Here is a 13,755-nt window from a genome sequence, read left to right as displayed (position 1 = left end):
CGGGGCTTGTCATACAGACCACCCAGGAAACCACTCACCAAAACCCTTCCATAATCCTAATCAATAGTGTTTTCAAAAGCAAACATAAGAGAAAGTTCACATACAACAATTCACATTGCTTTTATCCATTTTATAGAACTGTGCTGACCAATGTCAGTGCCCAATGTGGGACAGATGTTGCATTTTTGTCACTTTTCAACACAATCCAAAAACAACCGTCAACGTCTAATGACGATACAGCCTGACGTTATGTCGTTATCTGACGTTACCACTATGACATCTATCAGACGTTGGATTTTAGTTGCAATAACTGACAAATATAGTCAGTATTTGACGTCAATATGACTTGGGATTCTGGCTCGACGTTGGATTCCAGTCACTTACCAACGCAACCTAAAGACAAAAATATTGTTACGTACATTGAATCACGACCTAAATCAAACTTAATATTGATGTTTTATGATGTAGTGTGCTTGCTGGGAGTGAACTACCAAGGAAACTGACTGCGCCAAAAGGAAAGAAAGGTGAGGCAAATGCATTTCATTACAAAACAGACACTGTCAAGTTAATATTTTTTTTGTTTGTTTTTGTATTTGGTATAAAAGGAATAATACTTTATTCCTCAATAATGCCCCTGTAAATATCATTTGTGTGAAAAGGAACAACATTTGTTTTATTTACATAGAAGAATGAAGGCTTGAGCATGTATTTCCAATAAGCCTGTGTTGGCTACTAAAGAGCCGATGCTGTTTGTTTACAACAAAGATGTAGATGAAGGGTCTGCTGTTTTCTTCATTAGCATTGTACTTGTGTGTATCCTGAATGCTGCAACGTATAAAGTATAAAGATGTAAACAAAAATCATTTCCTCATGTTTCTGTCTGCAAATGTTATACAAGCAGCATTTCAGACTCCAGCTCAAGCCAATGTCAATTTCACAGATTTCTTTGCTGCTCAAATGTGTCCTTGGAGCTTTGTGTGATTAGAGTTGTACAACTAACGTCGCGTGGAATGTTTGAACAATGTTTTTAGTTCTTTATCTGGACTTCAAACCTTTCGCTTATTTAGCTTTGACCTCAAATTATTGTCCACATTCATCTACTGCCCATTTAAATAAAAATTGGCTAAATTAAATTCCACATTCCAAATCATATCAAACAGATTTCATCACTTCTTGGGAGGAGAGTACAACTAGAGAAGGTAAATAAAAGCCTCTGCTATTGGTCTAATGTGGCAGATTTTACCTTTCTGATCTTATGTTGACAAACTCAACAGGTCCACCATGTCATGGGGAATATAAAAAAGCCATCCATTCATTGTCTCCTGCTTACCTGAGCCCAGGTCGCCGGGGCAGCAGTCTCATGAGAGAATCCCAGAAGAGTGCTTCCTTTTCCCCAGACATATCCTCCAGCACCTCCGAGGGGATGCTGAGGCATTCCCAGGCAAGCCCAGAGACATAGTCCCTCCAGCATGTCCTTGGTCTTCTGCCGGGGCCTCCTCCCTGTGGAACATGCCAAGAACACATCCCTGGGTAGGCGTCCAGAAACCATCTGAAACAGATAATAGAGCCCCATCTCAACTGGCTTCTCTCAATGTGGAGGAGCAGCAGCTCTACTCTGAGCTCCTCTCAGGTGACAGGGCAATAAAATATAAAAAAGCCAAACAGACATTTCTATTGGTCAAATAGGCATAAAAAAACTGTTAAGGCTCCGTAAAGTGCTTTGTGTAATTTTGTTCGATGTGTGATGAAATTTTAACTAAAACACGAAGACAGGGCAGGACACAGCTCCTTCCTCTTTTAAAAACAGCCAATAGCATTTCTATGGTGGTCGAGAGAGCTTATCGTGCTGCAATTTAGGAAAACACATGCAACTACAAAAAACGGCAGCAAATTAATAAAAGATATTCATCCGTTTGACAGCACACCTGCTGTAAATCCTTACAATGCAGACACATTTTAAAAAAACGTGCTGCATTTTCTCACAATTTCCGAAAGCATGCTGCATTTTCTCTTTTTTATTCCAGGTAGAATGTCCCCTATTTAAAAAATGAATTGATCGGTGTAATGCTGTGGTCACACTGAATAAATGTCTCCGCTGTGTCATAAAAGTGAGAATGACGGCCAGATGTCCCAAATATGCGTCTCATTTCATTCATTCATTCATTTATCTTCTGCCGCTTTTCCGGGGCCGGGTTGCGGGGGCAGCAGTCTTGGGAGAGAACCCCAGACTTCCCTCTCCCCAGACACTTCCTCCAGCTCCACCGGGGGGATCCCAAGGGGTTCCCAGCCCCGCCGAGAGAAATAGTCCCTCCAGTCTGTCCTGGGTCTTCCCCGAGGCCTCCTCTCGGTGGGACATGCCTGGAACACCTCCCTAGGTAGCTCAACTGACTTCTCTCGATGTGGAGGAGCAGCGGCTCTACTCCGAGCTCCTCCTGGGTGTCAGAGCTCCTCACCCCATAAGAGTGCGCCCTGCCACCTTTTTAAAGAAACTCATTTTGGCCGCTTGTATTCGAGGTCTTGTCCTTTCGGTCATGACCCAAAGCTCATGACCAAAGGTGAGAGCAGGAATGTAGATTGACCAGTAAATCGAGAGCTTTGCCTTTTGGCGCAGCTCCTTCTTTACCACAACGGACCGGTACAACGGACCGGTACACCGCATTACTGCTGCCGCTGCACCAATCCGCCTGTCAACCTTCGACTACCACACGATCCACAATGCACTGGCCCCTTACGGCTCCCCCTGCAGGTGGTGGGACTGTGGGAGGATGGTCCCACGTCGCTCCTTCGGGCTAAGCCCGGCCGGGTTCCCTGAGAAAAGACCCTGTGTATCATTTCTTCTTCAAAAAAAAAACTGTAGAGATGAACATGTAAGGTAGAGAAAACATTTTATCCGTTTAATATAGATCGGCTTTAAAGCGCGCGTTTGTATCATCAATAATTAAGAGTGCTGGTGAAACGGATATAAAAAACCTGACACAGAAAGGTAATTTGATAAAACAAAAACATTATTATTGCGCTAGAGCTCAACTTTTATGACACAAAAACAACAGTAGGCACGCATATTAATACAGCTGTTATGTGTCAGTTAAATCAGTAGACTGTTGAAATTCAAAATTTTAACCCAACTGGTCGAGTTATAACATAAATAACCAAATAAAGACTATAAAAAATAATAAAAATGTAATAATCTAGAACTTCAGGATTTTTCTAGCCTCTCTTGTTATAAAGTACGTTTGAAAAGTCAAGGATAACAATACTCAAATGAGTATTCAAATTCATATTAAGATGGGACACTTTTGGTGCTTCACACCTTTTTATTTGTAATTTTTGACATTAATAACAAGCTCCAAGTTTTAGAATAATAGTTACTTGAAAAATATTTTCTCTATTTAACAACATTACAGTAGGTCAGTAGCGAAAAATGACCTCACATCAGATTCTTATGTTTTCTTGCACAGCTGGATGTTGGACTCATGAAAAATAATAGTTTGCATTTGCCAAAACCGATTTGCTGAAGTCACACCAAAGCAACAAAGATTCCACTTGGTCTTAAAGCCTTTTTAATGCGATATTTTCACAGTTTATAATGGTTTAGCAGTCAAAATAGAACTAATGACTTGATAAGACAAAAAAAAAAAAAAAAAAGATTTTATTAGATGGTGTTGATATCAAAGATAGAAAATGTAATAATACATTTCTTAGAAGTTTGATTGATTGTCCTGCAATGTTTAGACACAAGTACTTTTAGAATAATTCGAGAATATCAATTGGAACTTGATCTGGACTTATAACAACAAATATTGTGTCACTAATAAAGTCAGTGAAATATACTTTAAAATTATACATAAATATATCCAACCAGCTAGTTTCTCAAGAGGTATAAAGTTGATTTTTCTGAATTGTGTGTTTTTGCGCAATGGATGTTGAAACTGATGCATTTGTTTTTTGATTGTATGTATGTTAAATATTTCTCGTTTGATGTTGAAAGTCTATTTAACATACTGAGTGGTCATACATTTATTATTAAGAAAAGAGATGTCATATTTTATATAGATAAAAAAGATGTAGATAAGAATCTCCTGTTTATGTTAAATCTGTTGATAGTATTAGGCAAGTTTTATTTACACAAGAGTAAATGGTCGGAGAGGAAGCCTAACATCTTTCAAGGCTGATTTAAACATTTTTTGAGACTCTTAAAGGACTTTCAAGTCGTAATGCGATCAGAACTATAAATATAAAGCGACCAGAACTATGAATATACTTAAAAAGCTGAATTCCTCTTCTCTGGTGAATGCTATGTTTACTTAATCTTTATTTTTTTCTCTCTCTATTTTTCTTTTTTGTTACTATGTTTACACATGTTATGCTGAAATGTGTAATATTGTAAAACTTGTTATGCATTTGACTGGAAATGTTCAGCAAATACAAAAAAAAAGGCTTTATAGGAAAAATTTTAGGTCTTTGTCAATGAGAGGTGGGTCTTTCGAACACCCCGAAACCCCCCTGGCTACAGGCCTGTAATTTATGCTTATGGGAAGTGCCTACAACGCCAAAAAGGAGCTCTCTCTCGCTCTCTCTCTCCATTTCTCTCTGCAGGCAGCTCAGTAAAACACGGCGTTTCTTATGAGGGGCCCGTTGATCTGCTCTGTCGCTCGTCCTCCACTAGGGCTTCCGTTTGTTTTGACTACACGATGCTGTCTGTGTGAGTTGATTCACACAAATCCCGGTCTGGCGTCGCGACCAATCGCGCTGAGCCGGTGACGCTGTGGAGGCCGTCCGTCCGCGCGAGTGCATTCATAAACGGATGTTAAAGTGTTGAATGTACTGTACAGACACGAAACTTGGACCATGGCGGAAGACGACGACACGAAAATCCGGATTTTGCAAAGTCTCAGAGGAAAGATATGTAAGTGCGACACGCCGTGTGGATGGGGAGGTTGGTGTTTGTGTGGGAGAGTGTGTTTAGATGGCTTTTGGAGAGAAAGAAAAGGATCGGCAAGGGGGAAAGAGGGGCGCGGTAGAAGCGACAGACACACACACAGATACATACGCGCGCACACACACACCTACCCACTCAGCGCTTACTGGATGGGGCTCTGAGAAAACAGCCGCATTTTAGATGTTTGGTTCTGGATATTTTATGTTTGAATCATGTTTCTGTCATTAGTGACAGAGGTAGATCAAGCTTTTGCGCATTATCTGTGAGTTAGCCGTGTTGCTAACGTGCTTCAAAGCCTGGTTCCCCCTTACAACACAACTGTCGTATTTATACACTCAAGTGTTAGTACAGGAGTGACATATTGTTCGTCGTTTACCAGTTTTAACTCAACCTGTCATTTTGTCAATGAAGTTGGCATTTGTTTGATTCATTCTTACCCTGGCTGAAGGTGTGAAATTGACGGTGGGGATCTCGGCGAAATTTGACAAATTCTGAGCTGGACGGAAGTTGTTGCATCGCTTTAAATACTCGACGCTGTCCACTTATTATTTTAATATTCATGTTTTCAGTCAAATCTACTTTAAAAGGAGCATTTTAATATATTATTATACGCCACATAAAATTACAGTTTTACTTTTAAATTGACATTCTAACTTTTATTCCGACTAATGTCGATTATTACAGAAACAATAAACCTCTGGTAACTTTATAGCCTAATATCAGCTTTCTAACTGCAGTTTCCTTTAAAATTCTTCTATATTTTCCCATGATTTTAAAGAAATAATAAATTCTACCCAGTCTGTCACTTGTATTTGGCGTTCATTCGTGTTAGTATTGATGTAAGATTATTTAGTTGACTATTTACATAACAGTACAGCCCATTTTTAAAATGAATATTTTATTTATTTCTCAGTGAATATAGGTCATGTATTTTGGTGCATTTAAACAAAACAGATTTATTAAACAGATATATTTATTAAAATAACAGTTTAGTCACTTAACACATTTAGAAATTAAAAGATAACACAATTAAATTCAAGCAAAATATTGCAAAAATAAATTAAAACCTTTACAATAAAAAACAAATTGAAAGGTCTTTTATTTAATTATTTTTTGCTTCTCTTGATTTTTCCTCTTCAAAATTTGTATTTATTATTTTTCCATAACATATAAGTTTGGGTGTACTAGTTTTTGGACCATTGTCATAAGTTATTTTGTTAGATAAGCTCCAGATTTGGCTTCAGTACTCACTGATCTAATGAAGATGCACAAATATATTATTGTAAAGCTTCCTTCCTATTATAAATATGAATTTAAAAGATAGCTTTGTTAGGGGTGTACTCATACATGCTGAGCACTGTATGTATGTATGTATTACTCACTTGTACCAGGTAATCAAACCAGACTACAACTGAATTGCAATCTTTTATGGAAATGATTACAGCATATTATTTTTGGATTTCTACCTAGTTATGTATTTTACAGAACATTTAAAATTCCTTCGTACATGAGTATTATCATCAGCATGGCATATGTCACACAGTGAACTGTTCACATGTGTTGTAATAACTGCTTAATTACATTTAATAGCATCACAATTAAATAAAGAAGAAGTCTGTTGCGCACATTTTTAAAAAGTACTGTCATACATTTTGATGCTGTTACTGTTAAATGTCATTTTTGATAAGGTTTATTATGTAATAACAATGTTATTACGTATATTAATTCAATTTTAATTTTAAATTCTTGCATTATCGACATCTAATGGGGTGTATGCAGAAGGAAGCCGAAGGACTTTTGATGCAGTTATAAAATTGGCACATTTGAGGTCTGTGATCTTCACTATCTGATTGATATACGATAGAAAGTGGGTCTCAGAATGTACGAGAAGCACTGCATTCAATTACATTTTCCCGCGCCATGTCTTTAAAATATGAACATTTATTTTACCACAGTGTTTTCAATGGAGTTTCTGTGCTCGCCTGCTGATCCTGACGGGCATGTGCCTGTAAACGGCTCTTCATCTCTTTTATTACGCCTGAACTCTGTTTTTTTTTACATGCATTTTTTATTTAATTTTGCTATTTAGGCTTATTGGAACCTAATTAGAATAAAAACCTAAGTATCATCTTTGCATTTGATGTACTTTTAGAGAAAAATGATGTCCATATATGTGGACTCGTGGTGCGAATTTACATAACTTTTTTTCGGACTGTTTTGTAATGCATATTTACCATATAATTTTTTGAACATGTTTTGACTATCAGAGAATAAAAACAAAATTTTTTCCCCATTTTGGACAGTTAAAAATAGTGTTTGGGACATTTCATACGCTGCAAAACAGTTGCAGGATGGCACTGTCTGTAACAAAATATAAAACATTTTAAATGGCCACTTAAAAGCTAAAATGTGCTGTCCACGTATGTGGCCACTAAGCCGTAGGAGGATAAACAACTAAATGAGTGCTAAAGTCTATATGAATAATTATAATTCAATCACCTTACAACATCGATGCCGTAAAAGGAACTGTATAAAATTGAAAAAGTCATGTTAACCGTTCACCGGAAGTTTATCGATATGACAAGAGACACTAACTGTGCATATACCCCTTATTAGACAAATAGGAGATGTATCTGTGTCTAAAAATAGTTTCTGAGGTTTTGCCTTGTCAGTCTTTATAAATTCAAGCTCGCGTTACTTAAAGAGTTTCATAAACATGCTTTATACTGTCTCCCACCCCTCACCCCCCACCCAAAAAAAAAAAAGAACTGAAACTTTCAGTGTTGCAAGTGACTGTGGTAAATCATCGCTCACTGGAAAGCTCACTGGAAGCCTCATATCCACATGATATTTCAAAATTCATGTGAAGCAGAGTAGCTTCAATGAAGTTTGTGAAATAAACATGTTAAGAAAATAAGGCATTAAAAGCTGAAAATTATTTTATTATTAGCAAAAGTCAACCAAAAACTTACTTATTATTATATTTATTACTCAGATAAGCATTTCAGGAAATTAGACTTTCATTATAGTTTCATGTACAGATCTTTTAAGCCATTTTTTCCCCTTCAGTTTTGCATGCATGCTTCTGATTGTGTGAAAGTCATTGCTTTTATCTTTCCACCTGGATGAGGGTAGGCTTTTTTGATTACAGTAACCTGCGTTTGCCACTGTACCGAACAGATATCTGTGCTGGAAATGTGGGGGCATTTAGAAATGGAATAGTCTTTCTTAAAGCCACTGAGTAATTGGGACTTTTAGAGCATTTATGCGACTTGAAAGTCCCGACTTCAGCTCAATTCCAGTAACGTGCTGCTGAGTAAAATGATAATACTACTAATAACAGTATTATGTTATGTAAACAATGCAATAGCAGACGTATTCTGTTATGCGTTTACTTTTGGAACGCCCTATTTTTAATGTTTGCAGACGATGATTTGATGGAAATATTTTTAAACGCAAGTCTTTTAAAAATGGTCAAAGTTTTTATCAAAAGTATTTCTTAAAAAACAGTTTTTAATATTTATTTTGTTTTATTTGCTATTTCTTGTATTTGATTTTTATTGTTATAAACCTTTTTTTATTATAAATATTTAAAACATGATTTTCCAAAGAAGCTGCACTGTACACTGTAAACAATTATATGATCAATTAGTCCTGACAGCCAGTGTTGGGGAGTAACTAGTTACATGTAACGGTATTACGTAATTTAATTACAAAATAAAAGTAACAGTAATTCGTGACAGTTACTGAAAAAAAATGTGTAATTAAATTACAGTTGCTTGTGAAAATGTTTAAGATTACAAATTGGTTACATCCAAAAACTTTCTTTTCTAGTAATTTATTAAAGGGCTGCTATTTTGATGCTTTTGATTTGCGGCGCACCCACAGGCATAAATCCCGGGGGAACATGTCCTCGGTATAAATGCTTGAAAATGATTTATTTGAAAATGTCCATTAGAAACTTAAAAGTAATCAAAGGGTAATCAAATGTAATTAGTTACTTTACTTTTATAAAGTAATCGAAAAGTAGTGTAACTTATTACATTTTAAATAGGGTATTTTGTAATCTGTAATCTATTACATTTCTAAAGGAACCTCCCCAACACTGCTGAAAGCGTATGTTTTTAAGTCATTGTAACTTTTTAAACAAACTTAATCATGTTTTAACTTAATTTTGTGAGTTATGCAAGCTGTTTTAAGTCAGTTTACATAAAATAAGTTCAATAGACTCATAAGGTTAACTTGATTCAGCTTAAACATTTAAGGCAACCAGGATTTTTGTTGCAGTGTAAAAGCGATTTAGTTGATTTTACTTAAAAAAGAGAGTAAACTTGTTGCCTTATAATTATTAGGTAAACAAACTATATGCATAATTATAAAGTTAAGTCTATGGCTTTACTTTCATTTTAAAAGTAAAATCAACTTGCTACTTTTAAGGCTTTACTCGCTTTTTAAAAGTAATCACATTACTTTTTACAGAGTGATATGGCAGTAAACTAAAAACCTTCTCTCTCTTAATATTATGTAATATGGATATTGTATGGAAGAAGGTTGATATATTAATAAAATCAAACGCAGTTTTGTTTTAAATGATTTGACAGAGTTAGAATTATAGGAAAACGTTGGGAAAGTCCTTAGGAAATTACTGAGTTCTTATGAATAATTGTTCTAGTTTGTGGGGAATAAACCAGGTAGTGTTTACTTTATGAGCTCACTTCAATTTCCTCTATTTTAAAACTAGGTTTTTTGAGTAAATGCACAAATAATATTTAGGATAAATCTTGTTGAACAATGTACAAGGCTTTCAATGATAATTCTTATTGAAATTGGCTGTTTTTAGTAAAACCACTTCCTGCTCAGATATTGCTGAAAACATGAGGTGCAGGATATATCAGGGAGATTGAGTCTGAATGACACTCTGTAAACGGAGACATGTCCCATGACATCAATCATGTGCTATTAAATCAAATTGTCCAGCATATCCGAAAACTCTCAAAGGGTAGAGCGTGACACACGGGACACTGAACAATTGATCAGCTGCTGACTGTTTTAGTTGTGCAGTTAGTCTGTGGGTAAGGCTGGACCATATGACGAAAAAAAAAATCTCGTTTCGCGATACAAGTCATCTCATACACACAAAACATGTCTTTTGCTCCTTGTTTAAACTACTTATTTAAAATGAGTTGTAAAAACAGAATTTTAGGTTGTTTTGAGACAATTTCATTGTTTTATGTTAACTTAATCGATTTGTGTTTGGACAACATAAAGGATATGTGTGGAAGCCAGCATTTTTTACTGTGTGTCTTGCATTTTAGTAGTATTTGTTTTCTGTAAGTTCAATCAATTTATAGTTTATATATCTACATTGATTACTTGGAATTGATAATTAAATTATTTTCTACACTTTAAAGTATAAACTTGAAAATCTACTCAATTGATCATATTTCTAACTTCCTTTACAACTTCAGGGAAAATGTTGGATTAAGAATGTAATAAAATTAATATTAATTAAAAATGAATAATTACAGACCCTACATTCATTCATTCATTCATTCATTCATTCATTCATTCATTCAATTTCGGCTTAGTCCCTTTATTAATCAGGGGTCGCCACAGTGGAATGAAATGCCAACTTATCCAGCATATGTTTTACACAGCGAATCCCCTTCCAGCTGAAACCCAACAATGGGGAAACACCCATACAATTCAATTCAATTCAGTAATTGCTCTATTGGCATGACAAATGTTACAAATGTATTGCCAAAGCAGTTATAAAGTTTACATAAAAAGTAACATATATATATAATAATAATAATAAAAACAGTACACACAGTAAATAGTAGTAAAAAAAAAAAGATATTTATATATAATAATGAAATAAAATGTTACACTCTCCCATTCACAAATATGCCCTATGGCCAATTTACCTTAAACCAGGGGTGTCCAAACTCAGTCCTGGAGGGCTGGTGTCCTGGAGAGTTTATCTCCAACTTGCTTCAACACACCTGCCAGGAAGTTTCTAGTATATCTAGTAAGAGTTTGATTAGTTGGTTCAGGTGTGTTTAATTAGGGTTGGAGCTAAACTCTTCAGGACACCGGCCCTCCAGGATCGGGTTTGAACACCCTGTCCTTAAACAATTTACCTATAGTGCATGTCTTTTGGACTGTGGGGGAAACCGGAGCACCCAGAGGAAACACACATGAACACGGGGAGAACATGCAAACTCCACACAGAATTGTCAACTGACCCAGCCGCAGCTCGAACCAGCGACTCTCTTGCTGTGAGGCGATTGTGCTCCCCACTGCGCCACTGTGACACAACAGACCCAACATAAAATGCAAAATGTAAACATTAAAGACTTTCAACTTTCTTACATAGCTGTTATTCATTTATCTGTCTGTATCCCTGTAATAGTGTGCTTGTATAAAATAGATAAAATAAAACCCTAAACAACTTTCCAGTGTAGTGTTGTCAACTGTGTAGAACATATGCTAGATTATTTGGCGGTTCATTCCGCTGTGTGACCCCTGATAAATAAAGGGACTAAGCCAAAGGAAAATGAATGAATGAATAATACCCCAAACAATGTCTTCTTTGGCACCATGACATAAATGATAGAGCATATTATGAAATGATAGACGTGTTATTTAGGCCGTACGATATGCATTGTAAAACAACTGTGGGTTCCGCACAAACGATTTGTGTTGGAACAAAATGAAGAAATTGAGTTCGCTTATTAGGTTTTACAAATTTAAGTGGATTAAACAGGGCGATGCAGTGGCACAGTAGGTAGTGCTGTCGCTTTACAGCAAGAAGGTCGCTGGTTCGAACCTCAGTTGGTGTTTCTGTGTGGAGTTTGCATGTTCTCCCTGCTATCCGGGTGCTCCGGTTTCCCCCACAGTCCAAAGACATGTGGTACAGGTGAATTGGGTAGGCTAAATTGTCCGCAGTGTTTGTGTGTTTGTGTGTGTGGATGTTTCCCAAAGATGGGTTGCGGCTGGAAGGGCATCCGCTGCATAAAAACTTGCTGGATAAGTTGGCGGTTCATTCCGCTGTGGCGACCCCGGATTATTAAAGGGACTAAGCCGACAAGAAAATGAATGAAGGAATGAAGTGGATTAAACATAAAACAATTTAGTTGTCCCCCAAAAAACAAGCATTGAGTTGTTTTAGATTCTTATTAAGTAGTTTGAACTAACAGCAAATGTAATTTTTTGGGTGTATATTTTCATATCACAGAGCTCTGTCTGAGGTGTTAACACACTGGCCTAAATTTATGGTGCGGTTACCTCCAGTCAGCACCTATTTTTATGAAAGGATAAGGCCATTTATTTGTCTAGTGCTTTGTAGCTGCTTGTCAACAACAGTTATGTCTAATTATGGCTACTGCCCATTGCTTCATGAGATGAATGAATGCAACTCAATGGCTTTTTCATTCACAAAAGCACACCACGGTTTCAGAATGACTGTTATAGGTTTGAGTACGTAGGCTACGGTGCGCTGTGCGTCACACTGCAGTGATGGCTTTGTCCATGTAAGTGCCCTAATCGGAACGAATGTCAACAGCAGCAAGTATAACCACAAATTGAGTTACGGCCTCAACAAACACAAATAGACTATTCTGTGCTGGCTTGCTGCGTTTATAGTGTTCGAAAGCCTAAAATAAGCTGCTAAAGTCACTAAAATCCCCTAGCTTGACTAAAAATAATCTGATTTTTTTTTATTCAGATTTGGGGCACAACATGCTGGTGGACATGGTCAAAAACGCGATTGACAAATATACCAAAACCAAATGTTATACACTCCCCGGCCACTTTATTAAAACCAAAACTGCCTTAATCCTTCATGGCATACAATTGACAAGGTACTGGAAGTATTCCTTAGAAATTTTGGTCCATATTGACATGATTGCATCACGCAGATTTGTCGGCTTCACATCCATGATGCGAATCTCCCGTTCCACCACCTCCCAAAGGTGCTCTATTGGATTGAGATATGGTGACTGTGGAGGCCATTTGAGTACATTGAACTCATTGTCATGTTGCAGATACCAGTCTGAGATGATTCGCTCTTTATGACATGGTGCGTGATCCTGCTGGAAGTAGCCATCAGAAGATGGGTACACTGTGGTCCTAAAGGGATGGACATGGTCAGCAACAATACTCAAGTAGGCTGTGGCATTGACACAATGCTCAACTGGTACTAATGTGCCCAAAGTGTAGCCTCAGTTTCCTGTTCTTAGCTGACAGGAGTGGCACCTGGTGTGGTCTTCTGCTGCTGTAGCCCATCTGTTGTAACGAGTGGTTATTTGAGTTAATGTTGCCTTTCTATCAGCTCGAACCAGTCTGGCCATTCTCCTCTGACTTCTGGCATCATCAAGGCATTTGTGCCCACAGAACTGTCCCTCACTTGATATTTTCCCTTTTTTCAGACCTAGAGATGGTTGTGCATGAAAATCTCAGTAGATCATCAGTTTCTGAAATACTCAGACCAGCCCGTCTGGCATCAACAACCATGCCACGTTCAAAGCCACTTAAATCACCCTTCTTTCACATTCTGATGTTCGGTTTGATCTGCAGCAGATCGTCTTGCTCAAGTCTACATGCCTAAATGCATCGAGTTGCTGCCATTTGATTGGCTGATTAGAAATTTACGATAACAAGCAGTTAGACAGGTGTGCCTAATAAAGTGGCCAGAGAGTGAAGTTTGTAGTTCTGAAGAGAATTATCATATAATGTTGTCTTTGAATCAGTCCAGTAGAAAATAAAATGTCTATAATGTATCCTCGGAGAAACTGGAATCAGCAGTTCCGTTC

General features: G+C 37.0%; 1 protein-coding gene across 3 annotated transcripts in view; it reads left to right on the top strand.

Annotated features, from left to right (window-relative positions):
• The first annotated feature begins 4,823 nt into the window (after positions 1 to 4,823).
• Positions 4,824 to 13,755, top strand: part of rasa2 (RAS p21 protein activator 2) — a 97,395-nt gene continuing 88,463 nt past the window's right edge. For all 3 annotated transcript variants that reach the window (XR_012394094.1, XM_017352121.4, XM_073930041.1), the window contains exon 1: positions 4,824 to 4,906. Coding sequence is in view for 1 of the 3 variants with exons in the window: in XM_017352121.4 (XP_017207610.2) it covers positions 4,849 to 4,906 (58 nt within the window). In the remaining 2 variants the exon portion in view is untranslated. The remainder of the gene's footprint in view (positions 4,907 to 13,755) is intronic.

Source organism: Danio rerio, chromosome 18 (genome assembly GCF_049306965.1).
Source record: "Danio rerio strain Tuebingen ecotype United States chromosome 18, GRCz12tu, whole genome shotgun sequence".
Classification (NCBI taxonomy): Eukaryota; Metazoa; Chordata; class Actinopteri; order Cypriniformes; family Danionidae; genus Danio; species Danio rerio.
This window is presented reverse-complemented; position numbering and strand designations above follow the sequence as displayed.